Here is a 27,320-nt window from a genome sequence, read left to right as displayed (position 1 = left end):
GTACCAAATAACATGAAAATCTGTTGTTTTTTCTTCAGTTACATGTATTCTGCCCAAATGAAATAGAAGACGAACGTCCCTTTATCATGAATTGTTCAAGATATGAGGATAAACGCTCTAAGCTGTTCACCTTTATTTCCACTTGTTCAAGTCAATTCAATACGCTCCATTCTGTTCATAGATTTGATTACATACTGAGAGGAGACAATCCTTACTGTGTTCAAATAGGTATATACATCAAAGAATGTTTGGACATAAGAACAAGACAGTAATGTATAAGTATACGACACGCTAAATTTCAATATGTTGCCCTATTCCATATGATTGTATGTAAACAAACTCATTAGTATGAACTTTGTTTGTTGGCATGTATGTATGTATGTATGTATGTATAGATTAAGTAGACCTTACGAGAGTCGCTGTCCTTTTGTTGCGTCAATAAAGATCTATGTATTCTCCTTAGAAGATTTTTACAAATACATCATTTCAGTTCCAGTGACACATACTAGGGGGCCCAAAATCTACCTTGACCTTTCTCCTTCCAACACCTACCCACATACCAAAAATCATTATAATCCATCTACACGTTCTACAGTTATGCTGACTTTAAGCATCTGGTGACACAAATATACACACGCAAACGATTTTCCTCCTTACTTATGCAATTTCAGTCCAATTTGCATAATTTGTGCTTCAGTGTGTACATGTCTGTCCAACCTACCTGCGTACCAAATAACATGACAATCTGTTGTTCCTTTCTTCAGTTATTCTCCTTAGAAGATTTTTACAAATACGCCATTGCAGTTGCAGTGACACATACCAGGGGGCCCAAAAATGACCTTCCTCCCAAAACCTACCCACATACCGAATATCATTACAATCCATCTACATGTTCGACAGTTATGCTGACTTTAAGTGACACAAACATACAAACACGCAAACACACACGCAAACACACTCAAAACAGTATCCCCGTGAAAAAGTATTTTTTTATGGAGATAAACATAATGGCGGTATTGCGCATTTACACTGGCAGGTATCGGCTCATTTGTACCGGGTTTACCGATTTTAGCGCACCTTTTTAGTTAACTTGTCGAGGATTTTTGAAAAAAATTTGGTGCAGTTATCCGGCATTGGTGACAATGCGTGGTGCAGATATGCAGAGTCACTAACAATGCAGTGAATGGGAACCGGTTTTGGATATTGGGATTCGGTGCAATTAAATGGAAGGTGCGTTTATCCGGGGTGCAATTAAGTGGCTTCATCTGTATATCATTTATGATTACTGACAATCAGTGACATATAACAAAAATCATCAGATAGCTACTTATGTACCTGATCATATTTTCTAAAGACATAACCCCCAAAAAACAAATATGAACACACACCCTCCACAAAAAACGGTACCGGTTATGTCTATAAACTTTTGCTCCATATAGCGTCGAAAACAAAGTTTTTGTGAGATGCTCGGATTACGAGTTCCCGCGGCAGAGCCCACAATATTGAACAGAGCTCGACTGTAAAAGTTAAGCTCAACGTCTCAGACCGCACATACTAAGAACTAAGAAGTTTCCGATTACATGTTGACGCTAGAAACCCGCGCTTAACCGCTAAATTGGGAAAATATTAGTTATTTTAAAATATGGACCCTCTGAAAATAAGAATGTCCTTCTGTGTCTATCGTTGCCCCAAAATATAATATTTCCATGCATTTACGGTACATGTATCATTTTAACGATCGGTATCCACGCTATGCAATATGCTGCTAGTTTTACTGTCGCCATGTCTGATAGTGGCAGATATAGTGGCATCCATGTTTCGAGCTGTTCTCTACCTACATGTATATATCTCTGCCGTTTTAGAGATTTTGCCGCCTCAAAAAACATATCACAAGGGACGCTAAGTTATGATTGTTGTTTTTATGTGTCACATGTCTTCTGCGAACAAAGTATTCTTCCACCGCGCTGCTGATACTACGAATAGTGGTCAGGAATTAATCCCCGTGGTGCAGTCTACTCTACACGTTTTTTGATCAGCGTGCTATGGTTTACGATGTGAACAGAGACTGTCAAAGCTATTTATATGAAAATTGTATTTTGAAATGTCAATGTCGCGTCTTATTTTCTTGTTTGCTTTGTAGGGTCATAGTGATTTTGACCGATATGTTACAAGTGGCGCAAGGATTTCACAAAGGCCATCAAAGCAGTGGGAAAATCAACACCCCTAGGCCGAAAAATAGCACATTACCAGCAAAAAATACTGGGGAAATACGGACAGAAAAATCTTAACTTTCAATTTTAGAGGGATCTCTGGTTAGCAAAGCCTCCATTTTCTAAAAAAGTAATAAACGTACCGTCTGAAATAAGAAAGGACCGGGCGGATTTTGAGGTGAAAAAAACGGTAAGTTTATTTGAGAGGTGAGAGTAGGGAAAACTACTGTCAAGCACTTCTTTCTTGTTTTCCTGCTGTGGAGTATATCAACTGTATAAACATACAGTATATGTGTGTTTATAAAGAGTAAACTTATGATATATAAGATTCATTCTCCAGTGCTCATCTAATTCAATTTTAGCACATTTTACCAATGACAAGTTCCTACATGTATCAATTACAATTATAGTACATGTAAAACATAAAAATTGCCACTTTCTGACGCCGTCGGCTTTCGGATAACTTCCTAGCCCGCCCACCCGCTTTTGCCATACAGACTCGTGCGGCGCTTTCAGATAACTTCGGCATACGGCCACCAGCTTTTGCCGATATTCCGGTATACATACGGTATATATATACTGCTGAAGTTCCCCTGCAGTACCATGGCAAGCTGCTAGGGGGCCCATTTTGAGGTCGCAAGGAGACCTACCCACATACCAAGTATGAAGATGATCCATCCAGGCATTCTTGAATTATCGTGTTCACACACACACACACACACACACACACACACACACACACACACACACACACAAACACACGCCACCGAAAACATAACCTTCTATATAGGCAACGTTGATGACTTACTTCACTTGGGAAAAAGGAATCATGCCATCTTGTCATTCTAAGACGATGTCAAAGTCCACCCTCCCCAAAAGTAATGCAGATGTGATGGCCCAGCCCAAGTGAAACCCCAGCTGACCACCAAGTCACCAGCACCAAACACTGTAGAAACAGATCCTCACATCTACCTTTGCACTAATGGTTCCAACAAATGTCTGAATTGGAGCATGCCCTACCAGAGCAGCTAAGGTTACCTCACAAGGCTGGACAGATCTGGGCATACTCAGCTGTCAAGGGGGAAAAAAACAGAATGAAGGAGTTCTCAACTAGTTATAGCTTTGTCTTTTTTCATAGACTTGTGAGAATAAGGTTTTAATTAACTTTTGACAAAGATAGGTTATGAAAATGGTAACCATTTCTGTTTCAACTAATAATTCTCTATACTATGATAATTTTCTCTTTGAAAATACACAGATATCCTTTAAGACGGATGAGTTAATCGTCATCAGGTTTAAGCCTGGTTTGTGGCACCTGACACATTACCACCCTGGCTATACAACTTACAAGGCATCATTTTTCAATTGCTGATAAATGATACGGTTCAATGGACTTATTTCCAACCTGATGCATTTTTCTTCAAGCTATATTATGATTTCATTGACAAATCACCATGGCTTACATACATATATAAACACATTGTGAACAGCATATTTATAGCTGGCAATACTTTGCTGAAATATCATTCTAAAACAAAGCAAGCCTAAGGTTGAAATTCTTCTGTTCTAGTACTGTAACAGCTACATGTAATCTACTTGATGTTAAATGGCAGCTTGGTGGAATGACCAACAATGTTTGGAACAACACCAAGAGTTGGATATAGGAGGTTCTTTGTACACAACCAGGTATAGTTCTCAACAGGTGAGAACTATACCTGGTTGTGTACAAAGAACCTCCTATATCCTATATTCTACCAACCTGATGAAATTATTTTCGGAAGCACCAAGAGTTGTTTTTAAAACCTGCAAGTGTTAGAGCATCTATTTCGTCATAAGGCAAACAGGAACAGACCTTGTGATGACAATCGAGGCCTTATTCAAGTTATTTGGTAGAAAACAGAGATGCTATCGGCCCACTTGTTTAAACGTTATATATGTCACAGTACAGATTGGAATCCAGTACAATCTGGAACTGTCCTAGGACAGATTGGAATTCCAATCTGTCCTAGGACAGATTGGAATTCCAATCTGTCCTAGGACTGTTCCAGATTGTACTAGTACAGATTGGAATTCCAATCTGTCCTAGGACAGATTGGAATCCTGATTCCAATCTTAACTAGTACAGATTGGAATCCTACAACTGAACTGTATGTAAATTAGAGACATTTGCATATTATTATGGCAGATTATGAGTATGTTCCATGAAATACTATCATGGTCATACAATAAGAAAATTGAATTGAACTGTGCTTCAGACAGCTTACATAAACAGTGCTAACCTACAAAATAGACTACTTAATATAGTAGTTCGAGATTCATATCCAAATCTCATGTTTCGAGCCATGTTGGTGACATACATATCATTTTTGGTTTACCTTGTACTTCAAGCCCGTTCTACGTTTATTTTAGTCCTTCTGGGGTTCTGTTCAGGCCCGTGGCCTATCCCCTTAGCTTAGACCTTTCATAGAATTTATCACATAAGTGCTAATTAAACAGGCTGGCCAGGTGTGATTTCTGATTAATGCAGTGACTTTCATGGTGTTGTATGAATGCAGTCTACATGCAGGCTGGCCTGTCAGCCCCGCGGTCTAACTTGCCAGGTCTGGGGGGAAACTTCATAAGCCCGGGGAAACTCTTTCTACACTGAGGTCTAAGCAACTTCAAATATCTTGATACGTTTATACACTATTGCAATAAAAAAACAACCTAATAATGAAGATAGCATAATCTTTAAAATGGTATGTAAAAGTTACCTGTACATGTATATCCAGGGGGAAAAAAGTTGAAAACTAGTGAAAACTGACCAGTGTTAACTGGAAAAATCGGTTGAGCATATGGAGTTACTCATAAAGGCCATAATATGTCTCTAATTTACATATATACAGTTCAGTTGTAAGATTCCAATCTGTACTAGTACAGATTGGAATCAGGATTCCAATCTGTCCTAGGACAGGTTGGAATTCCAATCTGTACTAGTACAATCTGGAACTGTCCTAGGACAGATTGGAATTCCAATCTGTCCTGGAACTGTCCTAGGACAGATTGGAATTCCAATCTGTCCTAGGACGGATTGGAATTCCAATCTGTCCTAGGACAGTTCCAGATTGTACTGGATTCCAATCTGTACTGTGACATATATACAAAGTAGCTAATATCAAAGGCAACACATTGAATGATATACTAAAGATGCCTATAGGCTATAACATGTAATAGAGAACAATAGAGACAAGCATTATCAGTATAAAATCACATGTTGTAAGCACACAACATGAAGTATGAAGTGATGTAAAGCAGAGGTACCAAAAAATGAGGAATATCATATTCTACATTGTACATTTTGAATGTAGTATGCAGACAGTCTAACATAATAAATTAGGTCCCAGTTTTGATTAGGTGCCCTACCACATAATTCAATCTTTTGTCCTCCACAAAAACAGAGTCCAGCCCGTCTTCCAGCCCGTTTAAACTGCCGTCAGTGGCCATGTTGAGGTGGATTTTCCCCCTTGTAAGCAGTGCAAGCCTATCCCTAGGCCCCGGTCACAAAGAGGCCCAGTGTTTGTTGTTGGTTTGGGTTCAGCCTCAGCAGCTTCACAGTTTGAGGTGATGTAATTTCACCTGATCCCAGCTTAAATCAGTCCATTGCCAGGACTTTCTCCCGGTAAGAGGGATGCAACAAACACCATCAAACTTCACAAAGTTGTGTGTTGCATGAAGACAATCTGTTTTTTCTCCACCCAGCACTAAGTAGGACTTGGAATCACAAGTGAACTGGATGGCTGAAGCCCCTTTCTTACAGGGTTTGCCCATATACAGAAATGTCTTTTAGTGGGGTGAATCAGACAATCTGATTTACTAGTAAACCCCCAGTGGTGCCTCTGGTACATTCTGGTTTGTTCATGGATTTCCTGTGGTTACATGGTTAGGGTTCTCATTGGGGTTTCAGGTATGTTTGATTGAATTATACATTTGAAACTCAGGTATCTGATGTCTGTATAACAGCAGGCTTTTTTCCACATGGAAACAAATCAGCAGTTTTTCAAGAGAAAACTCATCATTAATGTGTTTTTCAAATGTAATTAATTGCAGAAATAGTAGTGTTACATTAATTTTGTATATGCCTCTAAACGATAATGTAGACAAAGTAGTTGTATCCTAATTTGCATCTTGATCAGAGTTCTTTTAGTATAATTCTCCATGCACACTCAACACAGTAACTGAAGCTTGCAGTAAGGCTTTCAGGTGAATCGGCCCAATTCTGGATTCGCCAGACTGACAGAGAAGAGTGGGTCACAGAAAAGCAAACCTTGGGGTGATCCAGGCCTTCTCACATCCTTACAAAGGGACGGCATTCCAGGCTCTGTCTTCTAAGGCATGTCAGCACTTGGGAATAAAACCATCCAGTTGAAGACAGATTTAATTTCTGATGAGGTCCTCTTTCTTCATCAAATGTTTTTTGAATCTCAAGTCAAAGATTAGATATCAATAATGTTGTATAGTTACCAAAAAACTGAGACCACATTTATTTCAAAATAGAAAATACTGTGTATGAGCAAGGAGGTATGAGGCACCATGAATTCTTTTCAAAGATAAAAATGTTATGTTTTTGCTCATGATAAAAGTCCACAAAATATGCTTTTTGTCAAGGCTTTGAAAGTGGAATGTCAATTCCAATGTTTGGGGACAAGGGAAGACACACTGTTGTTGTTGTCCCCTGCATGGCTTAGTGACTTCCGCCATCCTGTCATTCAGCCCCTCCTCCGGGCTAATTGTCTTCCACAGTTAGAACTGTTCAACTAAAACATCCTCCAGATTTCTCACTAGATGTTTTATATGTACCAGTCCTACAAACACTTATTCACCTTTGCCATACCTCAACACCTTGGCCTTGATTAAGAAATGTGTCTTGAAGAATCTACAACACCTGTTTACTAAAGTGATGTATTTTTAGATACATGTAGAAATGAGGACTTGTAGACAAAGACACAGTACAGTACTTTCTGTTGTTTTCTTGAGGCTTTCTGTACATTTATCAAAATCCACTTGAGACTAGCTTGGCCCATTTTCTAAATCCTGGAATGGTCAGTAAAAAGTTTCTTGCATTTTTCACCACAGCTGAGATTGCAGGAAATCACAGATATCTGTTCATAAGTATTCAGAGTATGGTGCAGGGAACCCTCAAGGGCAGAAACTCAATGGTAGAAGGGGCCCAGGCTTCTAGAATCTACCAATAGAGCTTATTGGCACACAGCTTGTAATTAAAGCAAAAGATACGAAAATCAAAGAGGATATGCTATAACTACATTTTACAAAATGCAAATGGTTAAAGTGTTTACGTCACCAACATTCATAGTAATTAACTCATACAAACCAGAAAGGCAACATTTGCGAGCAAATACAGCATTTTTCACCATATCCTTCCCCATGCAAAAATGGACCGTTCCAATGTCACACCTGGGCAAAATTGAAATATTTCACATAAACTTTCCAAATTTGACCAACTATGCAAGAATGGACTCTTCCAAAGGCAACCCCATACATTGCACATAATCTGATAATAGACCATTCCAAAGACACTTCCACTGAAAAAAAAAAGGATAATGGCAGTCGGTCCGGTCCGGTCATTAAATTCAAATCAGTGTAACTTAAGCATTGTAAAGAACACTTAAATAAACTTTCTTACAAAACTATAACGAAGGTTCTAATATTAGGGAGGGGTGTTATTTCACGAAAATGCTCAGATTCAACTTTAGCCCTGATTTTCTAATGCCTCCATGTGTTGGGAATACATTAATGTGGAAAAGTTTGAAATCAAGCCCGAAAACCCCCTCCTACCCCGAAAATTACTTTTTGCACCCCGAAAACGGGTGTTTTTTGCCAACATTCAAAGTTTATCAACTTTTGATTAAGTATAACGTAGAAATATGTTCATAATGGTCCCTTTAATGGTGTTTCATGTGGCATGTCATACCATAAATGTACTTTGCACTTCAATAGGTGGAGTGTCAAGGTCATATTACAGGTCAAAGGTCACCAAAATGGTAAAAAATGCCTATTTGTGGTAAAACTTCACAATATTCCCACATTTTGTGATGTTAGATGTAGAAAAAGATGTTTGTTATCGGCCTTTTGACTTTCCTGTTGTTTGTCATGTCATAAATGACATTATAAATGGACTCAACATACTGCATTATAAAACAAGTTCTGTGTCAAGGTCAAAAAAGGTTAAAGGTCCCCCAAATGCTCCAGAATCACCCTGTGCCAACCATTTTCTCGCAAATGTTCATGTTGTGGGGGTATTTTAGTCTGTTCAGACTCATTTGTGAAGTTAGTAGGCACAACTTACTATGTGCACCATAAATACGAGAGTCACTGCCACAATGGAATCAAGGTTATTCAACATAAGAAGGGTGATACGAACCCACTGACATCATTTTAACACATAAGCCACGGAAGTAAAATGTGAGGTTGGTACTTTAAAATGTTTTGGCTCAGGTTCTTTCCTCATAAAGATAAAGCTAGTTGTGAGTTCATTCCATAGCCTTTCTGGCAGTGGTTTGTTATCCATTTTATCTGGGGCACGGTAATAGGAGAAGGTGCCCATCCCTCCCCTGTCTTTAACCTTCATAACTGATGTCAGGTACCCATTTCTACCCCTGGATGGGGTGAAGAAAGTCGTGTAAAGGACAAGGACACAACCGACAGGAATGCCGTGAATCCAACCTCTTGATCTCGTGTCCATCAGCATAGCCACATTTTATGCCACTACACCTTTACCTAAGCAGATTTCTATCATTCTTCCTATGTTTGAAAACTGGAGACATTTTGGGCAAAGACAGCCTGGTGACTTTACCATGTTTTACATTGAAGATATTTAGATAGAGCCGGTTGATTTTAACTTCCTATGATGTAACAGTTGAGGTGACAATGGGCAGCATATTGAGGACTCTTACTCTCAGCAGTACAAAATTTTCTCTTGTATCAGAAGAGATTTGGAGAGTAGGGAAGCACAGTATTTACCACTAATCGTGATCCGCACCCCTTCTTATTGCTCCCATCGCCATGATATAGCATCTGCGCTTGTCACCATGAACTTTAATTTCTGAAAAGGTGAGGGCCAGAATAGCCTTTCCTGCCTGGCGTATCTGCGAATCATAGGGTACAGTGTCCGACCAGGCTAATTACATTGTCATCACCTGTGTGATACTTCTTACCCTCCTCCGTAGCCTCTTTGTATGTTAACCCAACAAATCCTGTATCAGTATTCAGTTCCGTTCCGTCTCCTTCTTCTGCATGGTCTGGCAAAATCATTTTGCCTCACATTTTTTGTTTCATTGATCGCTCCCACTTCCTATAGACATTTTCCTTACAGTGACCATTGGGGCCATTCCATATAGAATGCAAGAATTTCATTTCCTCTTCCCCCAATACAAAAATTGCATTTCCTTTCAGTCCCCGATCTTGCCAAACTTGTTTTCTTGGGACTCCCTTCCCGATTTGTTCTCATAGAAAATTGCCCAACAGTTTTTCCATTTCACCACAGATTAATGAAGATTAATGACAGTTTAAATTCCATTTCTCACTTCTTTTGGACTGTGACCGATTCATATTGGCGAGGAAGCTGATGTGAAGGGCCTAATTTCTGCAGCCAATGTGTTCGTCCCCAATTGTTCTTGTTGCAGAACAACCAGTGGTCGCCCCCCTTCAAGTTTCTTCTTATCTTTTGACCTTATTAGTGCTGGGCCTGCCAAACTTCAATTATGGTGAATGCAAGTTTCGCCACTTAGTCAAAGCCACATCACATTAAAAACACAATACTGCAATTTGTATATGTTATTAGAATTTGCCCCCAATTAGAATGACACATTTGGGCGGGAATGGCTGACCCTTATGTTGCAAATATTTTGTCTCTAATGTGATGTGGCTTTGACGGTCGCAAAGGCCCCGGGAAAGCCCACAAGGCAACCAGATAGCAAAGCACTTGGGACAGATTATACCAAACGTGGGATTTTTTTTACAAAAAAAGGTAATGGGCATTTTGATGACCTACGATCTACAATATGGCTTTGACGTTAGATTTTAAGATTCAACAAACTCATACGATATGACACATACAAAAATAATTTGAATGATCTATCATGAATATATTTGTAACGTTGGGTAACCTAAATTCGCGGGGTACTTAAATTCAGGATTTTTCGAAAACGGGGTATTTAGGGATATGTGCTAGATGCAACATAAGTAATACCGCTAGAAATGCAAACCTGACAGACTTACGTATTCAGAACACTGTCTGAAAAGCTTCGATAAGCATGGATTATAAGGCGACGAGGTCAAAAACTCTCCGTCCCTTATTGGAACAGTCTGAGGACTTCGTGGGAGAATTAAACAACATGGTTGTCGGCTGGTTTATAAGAAAAATGTCACATCCGCTTCCTGCTAAACACAATTATTTACAAGACAACTTATTACAATCTCTTTTGCTAACCTGCAACTGGATTCTAAGTGTGATCAATCATCAAAACTCCTCTCTGTTGCTACAACCTACGGCACGTGTATTTTCCCGCCGCCATATTGTTAACCAGAATCCTGTTGTCAAGCAGACGACAAAGGTTTGTGAGGAACACTTTTTTGTCTAAATGCTGCGTGTGATAGTGGACTGAGGAAGATATTTTCCTCAAAGTTTGCTCCTAACACAACAAGGAACACATGGACATAGTAGTATTACCATTGCTACGGCATCCAGCTAACTTCCCATGAATAATGTAACGTTACACGTTGCCCGATGATGACGATGGGCCGACTTTGAGTGAAGTTCTACCGACTCAACACACGGGTTGTACCCGAACTGGCCTGATGTGTGCGGTACGGCCTTTTTTTCGTGTATTTTTTTTACTTGGACACGTCTATATCCATAGCACTCTCCTCAAGCCAAGGATGGAACGAATAGCAGCTGTATAAAATGTGATTAGCGGTAAGATATTCAAGACGAATCTTCTCTCCCGAATTAATGTGCCCCCCTGTCCGACAGCATCGTAATTGTGCGTGCGGCGGACGGTAGTTTCAAGTTGAAATATTATGGTGTCAGCACGACTAGAGACAAAATCTACCATATATATGATTAGTGCAAAGATAGTACATGATACTGACAGAATAATAGAAAAAAAGGATGGTTTATTGTTCTGCTAGATTGATTTCAATCAACCATTATCGGAAAAATCCCGAATTTATGTTACCCAACGTTACATTGTACAAGACCAAAAGTTGGGAAGCTGTAAAATTTTGGCACAGAACAGTGAAACAATGCAATCCCATGGCTTGATGCGTTGAGATAACTTCAGTGGGTTGCTATGGCCTTTCGTATTGTGAATGACCTTGATTCGAATGTGACCGTGACTCTTGTATTTATAGTGACCATAGTAAGTTGTGCCTACTAACTTCCCACATGATTCTGAATAGACGAAAATACCCCCAACATCATGAATATTATTTGCGAGAAAATATCGGAAACGGACGGTTCATGTGATTCTGGAACATTTAGTGACCTTTAACCTACAATTTGACCTTGATATACAATTTTTTTTTATAATGCAGAGTACCTTTATGGCATGAGATACCACAGGTAAGTCAAAGGGTCCATAACAAACATCTTTTTTTACATTGAACTTCACAAAATGTGAGAATATTGTGAAATTTTGCCAAAATAGGCATTTCTTACCGTTTTGGTAACCTTTGACCTATGATATGACCTTGACACTCCACCTTTTGAAGTGCAAAGTACTCTTACGGTATGGCATACCACATGAAACACCATTAAATGGACCATCATGAACATATTTCTACGTTATACGACATCATAAGTTGATAAGCTTTGTATGTTGGCTAAAAACACACATTTTCAGGGTACAAAAAGTAATTTTCGGGGTAGGAGGAGGTTTTTGGACGAAAATTTCAAAATAATTACATAGGAGTGCTTAGAACATCTTGTTGCATCAGGAAATTAGGGCTAAAGTGGTATTTGGTATTAACCCCCCTCCCTACTAATATAAAGCATAATTTCATTCATTTATTCGATCAACTAAACAAACGTGGACCGTAAACAATAACGAGTCGAGTTGGCGTTCACTATACCGCTCGTTCTCATTTAAATGTACAAATTGCTGTCGCCAGCGTTTACGATTTGATATGAGCCAAATTACGGGCACCATTGATGCTTTCTTCGTTTTTCCACAACACCTATTATGTTTCACAAAAATGCATCACAACATTACTTTAATATGGGCTTTGACTCAGAAGAAATTATAGCAATAGGTGTCCTAAAAAGCCCCCCCAAACGGCTGTCGCCTGAGGAGACATCCAAAATTCAAAAAGCAGCCGAGAACGTAACGATTCAGTTCAGAGATTAACCGTTTAGCTGGTGAATCCAGCTACCAAAGCCCCCCGAAAAATCAAATCAGATCGCTGCTGTTACCGTTCTTGTACGCAGTGCAAGGTGGTCTATGCCTCCGAAAATAATTTCATCAGGTTGGTAGAATATAGGATATAGGAGATTCTTTTTACACAACCAGGTAATCTCACCAGCTAACGTTTCAATGTCTTATAGGCTACTTATAGCGGTGAGAAGCAGTACTCCAGTCAGAAGATCTGAAGAAGGTGTCTGATAGACATCGAAACGTTAGCAGGTGAGATTACCTGGTTGTGTAAAAAGAATCTCCTATATGGTCTATGCCTGTCGCCAAATTCTGTAAGTTCCGTTACCGTTTGAAGTAATTAAAGACGCTCCTGACATTAAGATATGCCACATAAAAGGTTCCAAACTTACGTTATTATGACAACTCAAAACTTTTCTGGCTTTTAAAAGTAACAAATATTAAAGAGGCGTTTGCTATCAGTTGTGAACCACCTCCCCAAACAAAAGACGTAACAGTTATGAATGTAATCTCATTTTTTTGTAATTACGCACCATAATGTAAAAACGTTTGAACTAGAATAGAAAAGTATAGATTCAACTGAGAATAACCCTCTGTATAGGGTTATCATATTCCAATATTCTACTATTTCTTCCAGATTTTGTTTTCAAAGTTGAATTCTTTTAAACCTCAAGACAATAAGAAATATCTATAGCCTGTATTTCCGCCTTGGATATGTTTGGATGCACCATTATATAATGGGATTACAGTATCTTAAAGTAAAGTTCTTTAAAAATGCGACGAACACTGCAAACAAGAAACCGTCCGGCTGACATATTGTGTAATAGATACTGTTCACGTCATCTAAATGTTGCCAACGCGTTGCCCAAACATGGCACATGGGATGTCAGGTGTCAGGCATTGCCCAATTGTTGCTCATGTTGCGTTTACAGTCACTGGTAGTTTTTGTACCCCTTTTCTTCCAATAAGATAACTTATTTCATATCTGCATGGCACAAAATCACAAAGGTGCAGAGACTTGTGTGCTGACCAACTTGCTTGCTAATATTCAAGCTATTCAAGTTCTAGTTTTTGAAATATTGTTGTTTTAGTGTTTAGATACAATTAAGAGAAAGAGTAGGAACATAAAACATATTTGATACAGAATACATATTAGCTTCATTTCTCGCTGAACAGAATATCGCTTTCAGCATCAGAACATCAACAAATTAGGTTTGCAGAGCTTTGTCAGATGGACAAATAATATATAAGTCGTCTGCATACGACTCATTTCTCCTCAACGCTCAGGTCAGAAATTTAACAGAAAATGAGACAATAGTCTCCTTGTGGTTACTAGCACTTAAGTTATCAGAGAAGGCATTGCTCCCACATACCGTTAAGGTCAAGAAGATGCCTTTTCAGTACACGAGTAGCCATACTGAGTACAGTGTTTTGTTCCTTATTTATGTGACTCCGGCCTGCTTAAGAGAGAAAAATATGAGATAAATGGGCGGAAATTTCTGCCCCAGTGGCCCAGACTGTGAAATATACATTGACCGTATCTACGTGGTAGGTTCACATGATGCAGAAAAGTACCTTTTATTTACTTTAAACAATTATAGTTTGCCAGTCCGTATGTTTCCACAACCTCTGAGCCGCAGAACACAGTGGATCATCATCATCAGTCCGTATGTCCCAAAAAATCAGAACTCGATCAATTACAATTTGGCGACTTACGTCTGGAGAACATACTGAACCTCACGGCCGGCGCTATATGAACCGAGCAGGGTAACGTTCGTTCACGAAGTTCAACGTGCTTTATAAAGAATGAAACATAACATGAAAAGTTCCTGCATGCTAGAAAACGAGTTACTACACTAATGTCTTATTAAACGTATTTCTAATCAATTATTTGTGTTTGGAACTGCCTTCAAGACATGTACTTGTTGGGACATTTCAACTGTGACATCGGCCCGGAGAAGGGGTGCATACTTTATTCAGCTTTATTCTCATTTTACTTTTCAAAGCCGCAAATTTGCCTGAAACTTTGCCCGAATCGTACTTTAATAAGGGTGCGTACTTTAATCAAGAAAATACGGTATCTTCACCCCAGACTATTTGCAAAATTTTTTTTTACTATTTTTTCTCTCGCCCTGTCGGTCCAATTTGTTTTAAAAAAAATCTGCAACAAATAAAATTAGTGTGGCCTAATAATGCTATAGTTGCTATGTCAGGCTGAGTGTGTATGTAGAGCAAATAAAAGCAGTTACATACCGACTACAATATTGCAAGTTAATTTTCCAATTGCAAGTTAATTTTTCAAATTGCAAGTTAATTTTTCAAATTGTAAGTTAATTTTTTGCCAACTTGCAATTAACCAAAAAAAGTATTTTGATCCCTGAAACTGATAGAAGCATCAAAATACAAAGTATTTGTGCAATGACTGGGAAATCACTGTAGGGGTCTATAGGCGCAGGCGCTAACTGTACGACCCCAGATCCGGTCGGATTATTTTTGATCTTAGGTTCCGGATCCCATCCGGATACATCAGGATCCGAGGCCATTTTTTGCAGCGTGATATTAGGCAAGGTATGCCGTTACAGGGCTAGTGTAACAACATCAAGTGCTATGCCATCTATTTTTATTTTATTTTGATGTCATCTATGTTTGTAACTTTGTATACATGTCAGCAAAATGAAAATTTGACTGTCCATGGTAAACTTGGCGACAGACACCGACTGTAACTGATATGTTGCTGTGTCCCGTTGAAGTCCCATTTAAACAACACTACCACAAAGTTTTATTGTAATGTGCTTCATGCAAAAAGGCATTGAAAATGGGGGGAGGGTTATGGAAAAATGTTTTGGGCCGTAGGAGTGCCATGGAAAAAAGATTTGGCCGGGGTGGGGGGTGGGTATGACTCTTATTATAAGTTCTAGACAGTTCTACAACTAGAAAAGGCAACATTTTTGACAAAATGCAGAATACTTCCTTCCTTTTGTCAAGCTACCTACAGTATATATCTGCAATATGAAGTCCCTACTAAGTAATTATGGCCTAATATTTCCTACAGAAGAAATATTATGTTTCTGCATTAATCATGCAAATAAGGTACTCATTAGTAAAATGCACATTTATATTCACCTTGCCTAAAGCTACCTATATCTCCAATTGATCATTAGGCATGTATAATTTCTGTAATAATTATGCAAATGCGGTATTCATTAGCATAACACATATTTGGTTGTATTCACCTTACCTAAAGCTACCTACACCTAGATATATCAAAGTAGTAGGGGTGACGGTCCTAAGCGACTTAAAGTGGAACCTGCACGTCTCCCAGATGATCTCGGGAGCAAACAGAAAACTCAAGCGCTTCGGTGTATCCGTGACCGATCTGACGACTGTGTTTACTGTATATATCAGACCTGCACTTGAATACGCGACACCATCCTTAACCGTCAAACAAACTGTAAGTCTGGAACGTATAGGTCACCTATAGGTCACCTATAGGTGACCTATACCTTCCTATAGGTCACATCTTTATTCATCTGGCCTGGTGGACTAATTCGGTCAGCCAATGAGAGAGCGCAGATTTATCAAGCTCAACCTGATTGGTTGAAATAGTCAATTTAATTAGGGGCACTACTGGTGCAGGCACAACTTCACTAAACACTAGTCAGTTCACATTGGGAACTTCCCTTTCCCAATTTCAAGGCGGCCATCTTGGAAATCCAATTTTCCAACTTTTTTTCTACTGAACTTTAAGTAAAGTTTCATATATCATTTGAAAGAGCATGATTTCCCTTACATTATGGTGTCTTTAATTTGGCCATAACATGGAAAGCTATGAAGATATTCCTTTTTGAAAGTTGTCCAACCCATACCATGATTAGTTGGACCTGGCGACACAATATCACCCCAGACCAGGTTATAATTTTTAGACTTGGCCCATACTGGCCTGATAGTGGACAGACAATGATCCACCCTAATGAATGCCATGCACATGAGTAGATAATTAGTCTTTCCACTGTGTTGAATACATTCGCATAATCACCAGATTTCCAGTTCAATGGACGGGTTTGGGTTCAATGGGCTCAGTGATTATGGTGTCATTGCCCACTGTGACAGGACAATTAACCCACAATTGTTCGTAAAAACCCAGGTGAACTCAATACTGCTGGATATGTACTGACCTAGGAGTACATCGTTCACATGCATTTTCAATCAATCATATCTAAAGCTGTGAACATCACTGACTAATAATTTTTACATGACTATGTTCATGATGAAGAGAGCTTTCAGTGGATACTACACTCATAGGCAGAAATTTAACATTTCTGAAGTTTTTCCAATTGCTTCTGGATATCCCGATGTGAACTGACCAGTGTTAAGAGACCCCGGGCTCCCATCCTTGTGTTGTTATTGTTGTGTCCTACTGAAGTTAAGTGCAATTGAGAAGGTTCAAAGCTTTTCTGGTGGTATTTTTCGACACACACGGTGTTATTCTTATTTTAACACTGCATGGAAACAAAGATTTCCACAAGTTTGCAAGCTTGGACACTATGGTGAAACCTGACATTTCCTCGCTATGTACACTAATTTTCTACCCGTGTCTCCAAGATTGGACACCAGTGCAGTGCGCACAATAGTGCACACAAAGTGTCCAAAGTTTCCCACCTTAGGAAACATCCCGTGTCGAGACGTTGACAATAACATTAACAATAACAATAGAGAGTTGTGAAGTGCATGAAAATTTACCTTGAGCAAGGAGACTCTTGCTTCGAGTAATTGTTTAAAGTTTTTGGCTAAAAATGACATAAACCTAAGAATTTTCAACCTCCTTGCGTAAACCCGTTACATGTCTACACTATCGGGCCGCGGGGAAGTCTTGAATATGGGCGCTGAACTATAGCGCATTAAACAAAATGTGTGGCGTAGCGCTGTACTAAAAAAAATAGTATTTTCATCGCAACCACTTGCACTTGTTTAAAAAAGCTGAAGATTTCACCGCACACAATCGTCTGCAACTTGTTTTGTTTGTGGTAACGTTACCAGATAGTCGGCTTGATGGCGAAGTTTTGTTGGTCACCTTTTTGCATATATTAACAGTGTCATGCCAGCGCCATATTGCATTATCGGTCCTACATTTCCTTGAAGTAAACATAATTTACTCTTTTAATATGAAACCAACTAGGATAAATACCAAGTACATTGAATTTCAATTATTCATTCAAATACCAACATTGCAGACATACAACAAACGTTTAAACCTCTATGCCACAGTCGCTTTTTGCATGGGGAGGGAAATGGGCGAAACATATTGCATTTGCTCCCGCAAATGTTGCCTTTCTAGTTATTATTTACTACTGTACCTCTACCAATACTCCCATGTCACGTTTATGTATTCAATTGGTGTCCTACAAGTCCGTATGGGCTGGGCGACTTTTTGAGTCGCAGGACACGGAAATAAAAGATTCATTCATTCATTCATTCATTCATTCATTCATTCATTGTCGGTATTATTATGGATAGGACCTAATCAACATACATGTAATCGATAGCTCAATAATATTCATGCTTGAGTATATATTTGCTACCAACAATATGAGTATTGCATTCCTATTATAATAAAATTTTGAATACAAGAGATAACAAAATATCTTATATACAGCATTTCTTTATCAAGTATGCAAATAAGGTCAATCCACAACTTTATATATCTTAACTAGTGCACGACTGTAGCTTTACTTAACTCCCCTTCGAAGTTTGCAATGGCCTTTACCAGATGCAACATTTTCCTGGCCAACTCATTCCTCTGCCAAGTCCACCTTATTTACCCAACATTTCCAGCCATCATTCAAGCTGTATACCATCTGGAAGAGTCAGACAGTAGTCTAGATCCTTTATCACAGCTGGACCTCAACAAAAGATATTCTTGCACTTATGTTTAATTAGAACACTCAGTATTCTATATAGTCAAACCTGCCTAGGCGACCACCTCTTCAACACCTTTTTGTATTTTCAAAGACCTGTAACATCAGTATGTGACCGCCTACTAGTACTAGTAGTCTGGTACTGTGAATTTTCTAATCGGTCCAAAATCCGGTTAACTGATTTTTTCTGTGTCTTACTAAATTCCGCAGAAAAATGACTTCGCAGCGGGCAAAACGTCAGGCGAGAAATATTGTTCCTTGGTCCCGAAGACATCTTGGATTTGGCGCGGACCGGATTTGGCGTACCGCTGACCTTTCTAAAACATGTTGCTTTTGTGTATGAACATTTACGAATGCTCTAGTTATTATATGATTAATTAAAATTAATATTCTTATTTTGTTTTTATTTCCATGAATCTCACAAACCTTTATTGGACGGTGTGCGTTCTGCTGCACTGACTTACCTTTCGATGCGGCGCGGCGCGACGAAATCACACAGTTCCATTTTCATCTTTAGTTGTCAGATCGAAAACTTTCTGCCCCTTTTATCCAGCGGTCGGCGCCCCAAAAAAGGCTGGGGTCAACAGGTGTTTTCTAGGGATTTGTCTTAGGCCTTAAAACTTCGATGATGTGCGTGTGTGTGAGTGTGCACTATTTAATGTAACGTGTGAATGCGGGAGGGCGCTGCGATCATCGAGGCAACCATTGTTTTGTAGTCAAAATTATGACAAAAATTTGTACACGATGTAGCGGTATACAATCATTACGACGATAACGGAAAATGTCATTTTTGTAAGATCTTTCTGTCAATGAGAATTGAACCTGGTGGGGGTCATGTTGTCTAAATTCACATAATTTTCCATCCATTTACGTACTGTATTGAAAACCTCGACCTGGAAACATGTGAGTGGAATCCTCTTCATGGCGACCACCTGTCCATCGCGACCGTTTTTGATTGGTCCGCCGGGTGGTCGCCTTGGGCAGGTTTGACTGTATATACTACATATGCCACAGTGTATGAAGATATCAATTTCTACCCATTATCTGTTTTCACTTCCTTATGTCTATAAAGTTTGGCAGAAATCATACACATGAAAAACTAGAGTTCCACGAGCACTTTGTCTTCGCCAAATAATCAAGGCTTATTATGGATAGTGATTAATATTTACATGCTTATCACCCGCTGCAAATTTGATCATGCACCATACTATTTGAAAGTTATGATGGGGGAGGGAGAATGAGTCCAGTCTAGATAGTGTTAAAAATCATTTGGTGGTACAGGACTAGTCAATGTGTAGAGTGTGCTGATATATGTAATAACTGGTCATGAAAAAGTATGAGTATGTTGATATCATATGGGCCACAAAGGTTCAATATTGCAGTCACTGTGTTGTAAGTTGACAGTGATGATGAAATGGTACAATCGATATTTATGAATAGAATAAATCTTTATTCCATATCATATACATTTTGAAAGACATAGTAGATCATAGTACATGTGACTTTTCCGCACCTAGCAGTGGTGCAGATTTGGTGAAGTGTACCCTCCAAGAGGAGTGGGTCTGGCTCGGTTTTCGACGTGTTTTTAGGTGCTTTTGTCAGGCTTTCTATTTTGTCCCCTTTTAGCTATGTCACCAACCGTATGTTGAACAAAAATTCCTAAACTGAACACGTTAAAAACCAGCTGGACCCACACCTCTGCTTGGGTGCCCCATCTGTTTAATATCTATTTGACCCGTCTGTTTGTTTATACTTAACTTCTAGGCAAGGCCCTCTGTTGACCTGTTTTCGGGAACACTGTCACATGTCCCATTATGAGATGCAGTGGGTTAACTAACTTTCTTAACTAATTATGCAAATTAGCTCCTGATTTGAATAATTAGTCATTGATTATGTTAAGCACCATCTGAGCTCTCTACATACCAAACATCACAACGATCTGTCGACCCCTTTTCAAGTTATTCATGTCCGAATGTCAAAACAAAAACACCCACTGCATTTTTAAACAAGCCGCTAGGGGGCCAAAATTTAAAGAATTTACTTCCTGTGGCAGGAACTATCTGCCACACAAAATTCATGACCATAGCACTTTCAGAAAATATGCCCCTAAATTTTGAAGCTCCGCTGCAGTGCCTTAGGTACCCGCTAGAAGGCCCATTATCGAACTTGACCTTCCTTTCTGGAAACCCTACCCATCCACTAAATATCATAAAGATCCATCAACAGCTTCTCAAGTTATGCTGGCGACATACAAATACACATCCACACAAAGCCCGCTGCAGTACCGACGGAAAATGCCAGGAGAACCATTTTTGAACTTGACCTCCGTTTCTACAACATCTACACACCTGCAAAAAATCATGAAGATCCATCAACGTTCCAGTCACTTTTTTTTTGGCTGCAGTACTGTTGAAAAACGGAAGGTGAACCATTTTCGAACTTGACCTTCCTTTGCACAACCACTACACACTTACCAAAAATCAAAAAGATTCATTGAAGCTTTCTTGAGTTATGCTCCTGACACCCCTACATGTGTATGCTGGTTGAAACACAGCATAGGGGTCCAGATTACAGCATAGGGGGTCCAAATCACAGCATAGGGGGCCCCTATGCTGAAAAGGCCTGGCGAGAACACTGGGCCTATCTGAAGAGTCATAAAATATTGAATTGCTGGCATTACTAGTACCATATTTTCTCCATTAAAGTGATTGTGTCGTAACTTCTTGCAGTATTCTAGCGGGTACTGTTTCATCCTTTACAAACACATTGAACTTCATCATGGTTACCCTGCTCGGTTCATATAATGGCGCCGGCCGTGAGACAGATGTGCAAATCATCGGAGGAAAATTGTGATCATATTCACACCACTGCGTAAGAAATTGAGAATGATGTGGTCAAAAAACACTCTTCTGATACTGCCGATATATAGTTATTTCTTGATATAAACGTGACCGTCGAACTTGAAAATATAGTTTTCACGGTAACGCATACCATACCGGCAGACAACCGTCAAAAGAAACGGGCTGATGGCAAAAGTAAGTCTCCTACTTACTGTAGTAATTGTTACTTTCACTGTAACTTTAAGTTCACTGTTTTCACTGTCACCGCTGTACCGTGAACTTATCATCACAGTGAAAAAACCTATTAATGATTCCTTCACACATCCCGTCTGTAAATCACTTGCCGGCACCGTGAAGTTAAAGTTCAGTGAAAATGTCAATTTTTCTTACACCGTGAAATTTTGCTACCATGAACTTAAAGTGAATTACAGTATATATTTAGGCAGCCTACTTTAAATTCTTATAATTTTCGTGTAAGACCGAAAAATGATTATATAAGTTCGAGACCCGGTATTTCCCCGTTAAATTCGGCGTTACATCCAACCGAAAAGTGGAAAACCGCAAATATGCTTTCCTGCCGCGCCTTGCCCTTTGCTGCCCCGACACGCCTCGCGAGGCTTTGATTGCGTAATACTATGCAAATATTGCGTGACGTAATCGCGTTACGCATCTCTTATTGGCTGCTGCTAAATTCGTTTATTGAAGTTCAACTTTATTTTCACGCGTCAACATTCTTATCCAAACGTTTTATGGACGAGTCTGTGCTATTCGAAGGTCCCCTCGTCCTTGTTCCCGCTGGTTTGAGGTTCTGTTCCAATTTGTCCGAACAGTGACCTCAAAAAAAAGTATGCACCCCGCTTTGGCGATATCCTGAGACACTTTTCGGATTTTGAAAAGTTTCAAAAGTGCGTACTTTAATCAAGAAAATACGGTATATAGACTAGAGGGGCAACATTTGTGAGCAAATGCAGAATGTTTACCTTCACATGGTCTATCTTTACGTTTCTACCAGGTAGCTATAGGATAAAGTGTTTTATTTAGCCCAGGACTTGATTTAGTTGATGCATTGGCACATGTCCATGACACAGCATAAGCATAAGAAGAGACATATGAATTCTCATAATTTTCGACCTGTAAGTGACCTTAACGAAATGGATGCATTATTTGTACAAGCAATAATGAAGATTTATATTTCAATTGTGCTAAATGATATGAATAGCATACTCATGAGAAAGGTAACAAGGCTCAAGAGCAACATTTATTGATACATGTATGGATGATGCAAAATATGACAATTTGAATTTGTAATACATTGGTGACAAATGATAGAATATCTAAGCTAGTGACACATGTGACGTTAAGATAAAGGTGAATATTATCAGACACACATTTTGTGACTTTGAACACTATTTGGATAATTAATGAGGAATTTTTGCAACAACTTTGATATTTGCAACATATGTAATCTAAAAAATAGGAGATAAAAACTTCATGTGGATCATTTCAATTAGAAACTTCTTTGCATATCTAATCAGCACTCGTATCCGTAATTTGGCTACATGAAATCGTTGGTGGCTACAGTATCCGAGCTTTAGTTGCATTCATTCATCTCGCAAGCGCATGTTGAAATCCAAGTAAAGCAATTCAAGGGGAAGAGAGATTTATTCAATAGCACGGCGAATACGCCTTCCAATGCAAAGTTGTTATCGAAAGTTCCACCGACGACACAAGTGTCCATTGAATAGACCGATCCTGTCGAACACCAGATCGAACGTATGGAACCCCCTAAGAACCCCCAGTTCGATTTCGAACACCTCCATCAAAAACAGCGCTAGTAGGACAGACATGGCTCGTATAAAGTAGATTACGTATATCTGAGACAGGTTTTTCACTGTAATGGTTGCATGTATGCTCAGGACACAAACGAATGGAAGAGGACACTTGCTCGGACACTCAATAGGAGGGAACTTGTACCACATTAGCAGCTATTACAGCGCCCGCTAGCGTATAGTTTCGCCTCTTCCGTACTGGTATGTGATAGTGATTAATTTACCGGTGAACAGGAAAGTAAAATAAACGCATTTAAATTCTTATTTACTGAAGAGCATGCAGCATTTTTGCATGCAGTCAGAACAGTGGGAACCCTGTCTCAGATATACGTGCCCTGTTTTACACGTGCATCGGCTGTTTGTCAAAAAACGGGAGAGTCCCACCAACAAGGTAATGATGTGCGACACCTACCGCTTCAGCATTGACCGAAAACAGTAGGCTCTCGCTGCAATTACGTGCACCCCCTCCTCAAACAACTCTACTCCAAAAACTTAACGAAAGTCAGTCGACATTATTTTCCACCTGGCCGCGGCAGCCATTTTTGTCCGTCAAGCCCTGTTTTTGACGGAGGTGTTCGAAATAGAACAGGGGGCATGGCTTTGGGATCGGTCTATTGTATGCATAGGCATATCCATAAAAATCTCCTTTACGCAACACAACTCGGACACCATGTTTTCTTCTCCTGTGCCCTTTCCAATTAAAGACTGGCATATACATGTAGTTACACAAACAGGTGAATTTCAGTAACTTTCGTCGAAGACACGGGGGGCGTAGCGACAAATCGCGAGCTAACATTGTGCTTGCCGATAAACGAGTGTGTACATTGTCATTTCCCATGTAAATTCAAAGACCGAGAGTAGGAAAAAGTATGTAACGTTACATTTCCTATTTTTGTGACAATTCTGCAATTCATGTAAAAGTAAAGGATTTTTTTAAGTCATATATAATGCAATCTTGAGAAGATTTTAGGTAAAGAAAAGGAGGACTTTCGTGAAAATAACTTCAATTCCACTCTGCTGGTGACATTTTTGCCCTGCGTAAGTTTTTACCGATGTAGGCGCGCGGCACCTTAGCGGCCGTTTTAATACGCCGTGTTGCTTTTCAATCCAATTCATGTTGACATTGACGACCGATTGCTTGGTATACCAAAGATGGCAAAGACTTTGTTTTACGGAAATCGCTGGTTATCATGATCGTAAAGATTGACACAAATCTATATCGAAAACGTCTCGCAGTTGCCGATCATCACACTTGATCATACTGATCTCTGCACTCTGCACGGTACCGCATGTACATGTAATCCTAAAAGTACGCAGACAATATTTCCTGTAATTCAAGTCAATCCAAGGCAAAAACAGATCTAGACATGTTTTGAACCGCGCGATCATTTTTTCATATCCCTGTATTGTGCTCTTTTTATTATGATTTTTTTTCCAAGATTTTTTATACAAAACAAGCAATGAAAAAAAACATTTACGTTGCTTTGCGATGATTCCCACCCCACGCACATCAAAAGCGGGCCGACGGTCAGTCATAATCAACATGCGAACTTCAAAGGATAACTTTGCAACATTTTATGTCGCTCCGACTTATCATGTGCATGCCGACCACGAACGTTATCAAACACTTATCCGACCTGTATAAAGGAGGTTATACGGAGAACCTCCTTGCGTGTACATTTACCCTGACGGCGTTGTCTGACCTCCACCTGTGTAGCTGGACTGACGTTGCCCACCGCTGTACATGTACATGTAGTATCACATGGTGAACGGAATGACCATGACATAAGGTAACGTTACAAGGGGGAGGGCGTTCTACGCTGCGGTATATCTTGCTTGTTCAGTCAGTTTAATCGCGAAATAAAGTTCTCAAGTCCCTGTTTTGTGTGTGTGTGTGTGTACATGTATTTTGCATTTCACCTTTATGTCTCAGGGCAAAAATCAATTTTGTATGACGATTGTTGTATGTGTTTTTATGTAATAGCCACCACTAATCTGTGACCTTGCAGCAAACGTAGCCGTTGCTTATGCTCAAATTTTCACGGTAATGCAAAAATCGGTTAACTATACACCAATCCGTGTTTCATACAGACGACAGCTAGCGCTCTATGCATAAACTTTTTATTCAGCACGCTGGACGAAAACAAGGAGGTTTAAATATAGTCAGGGGACAACCAAAGTGCAACTTATTATGGCACCCGAAGACGTTACCATATAACGTTACATGTAACGGCCTGTATCAACATTCAAGATCACCAACAATGACGCCGGTAGCTAGATTTGCTACATATTCACCCGTCCACAGCAAAATGTCAGCATAGATTTATTGTGTAGTAAAATGGTTTTTGTGTTTGTGAAAAAGTAGGTTTTTTTCTTACATACATGGCACCCAGAGAAAAAAATGACGGCGCTAGTTATGACCGCGGATGACCCCAAATTGGGTGTTCCAGGGCTGCGTGTCCATGTGTCAAAATGACTCCGGGTTGGTGGTATTTCAAGTAACTCATACCGACGATGGGGATACTTAAGAATATCTTTACTTCTGTGAAGGTAAACATAAAAATCAACAAAACATCCAAGTAGCAACGTCATAATTTACCCTCCTTGGTATATCCCAGCACAAAGCAGCCTGAACACATGTTTCATTCTGCCCGGTCGCGTGTTCCAAAGCTGGGGTCGATGACCCCATTTCGAACGCAGTGTTCGGTGTCCATTGAGCGGCCCGTTTGCTACAGTCATTGACCTGCGGCCGTGGAATGTGTGATTCTAACGTTCCGAATGGGTTCTAAAGGGATTCTAAAGTTCCAAACGGGTTCTAAAGGGATTCTTAAGTTCTATTTTGAGCTTAAGATGTAATTTTTTTCACCAGTTTTTGCCGCATTGAACCATTTTTTTGCATCTATATGGGACAGAACGACCATGGTGCAGTGCCTTATGTACAGGCCTACCAGCTTGCTGGATTTTGGAGATTTTGGAGATATTCATGTTTTTTATTTGTGCGGAGAAGACGAAGAGGAAGAAGAAGAGGAAACGTAGCCAAAACAATATGTTTACTTCTGCGAAGATAAACATAATTATACAGTAGGTCCAAATAGCTTCTAAATAGCCTTGGGTCTAACAACAGAGCTAAGTACAAGACTTAAAATACAATGCTAAACTTTCTTCCAACACTAACTCATGGGGTCAACCCCCAAAATGGATACATGTATTCTGCACAAAAAAAGAGAAATTTTGCATTGCATTTAATAACTTAAGTTCCATGACCTCATACCTTGTAGCTTTCCCAAATGATTTGGCCTATAGCTAGAAAGTCATGCCTCAGACCCAGTCCACCACTGTAGAGATATCAGCTTTTTTTACCATCCTCATGATATCATCAGGCGCAAGAAAGGGCATAAATGAAGGTGGGTGAACACTGCACAATTAAGTCCAATACAATACACAACAGAGGAATGAAGGATGACAGTAAAAAATGTGTTTTGTTCTTTTGCTATTCTTTATTCAAGATTTTATTATAACTTCGCCAAGATGGTTGTGTTTTGCACAGCGTTCATGTGTGTGTATGTGTATCCGTCTGTAAACAGTATAACTCGAGAATGCCCATATAGATTGTCTTCATACTTGGTATGTGGGTAGGTCTTCTTGAGACCTCAAAATGATTAGATAAGAAAAAAATGTGATCCTTATATGCATAATATATGGAAAACAATTATAATACGCCACTCCAAAGTAAGATCAGTCGGCGAAGCTATGGGGTCGTGGAACTCTAGTTTGACATGAAAAGATATTTGCGGAAAAAACTGCATGAACTGGCCTGTCCATCCAGGGCTGTCCACCTTTTGGGGCCCCAAGGGCATGCATGGGGGTTTGGAATCTACTGTAATGGAATTTTCTTGAGGAAAACTGGGTCAATGGCAATTCAGTGTGGGCACAGGCGGTAGGCAAAGGTATTGTCGTTGAAAACTGATGAAGTTCCGATTGTGTCGAAGTACTCGGCGCAGGGATCAGCCGTGCCAAGCTTCCGAGCGAAACCCGAAGTGATGCCAAGCGGGGCCGAACAGGTTTTGGCGGAGCCGAACTCTGTCTGAGCGAGCCCCGT

The 27,320-nt window shown here is 39.6% G+C and overlaps 1 protein-coding gene across 5 annotated transcripts in view; it reads right to left on the bottom strand.

The window, feature by feature from the left end:
* Window positions 1-27,320, bottom strand: part of LOC136427449 (uncharacterized) — a 70,466-nt gene that overhangs the window by 17,704 nt on the left and 25,442 nt on the right. The window contains exon 1 of one of the 5 annotated variants that reach the window (XM_066416304.1): window positions 5,613-6,304. The exons of the other annotated variants lie outside the window; for them this stretch is intronic. Coding sequence (XP_066272401.1) covers window positions 5,613-5,693 — 81 coding nt within the window. The 5' untranslated portion in view covers window positions 5,694-6,304. Of the gene's footprint in view, window positions 1-5,612; window positions 6,305-27,320 lie in introns of those variants that run through there. 5 annotated transcript variants of the gene reach the window in all.

Source organism: Branchiostoma lanceolatum, chromosome 2 (assembly GCF_035083965.1).
Source record: "Branchiostoma lanceolatum isolate klBraLanc5 chromosome 2, klBraLanc5.hap2, whole genome shotgun sequence".
Taxonomy (NCBI): domain Eukaryota; kingdom Metazoa; phylum Chordata; class Leptocardii; order Amphioxiformes; family Branchiostomatidae; genus Branchiostoma; species Branchiostoma lanceolatum.
The sequence above is the reverse complement of the archived record's forward strand: the minus strand, read 5'-3'. Positions and strand labels throughout refer to the sequence as shown.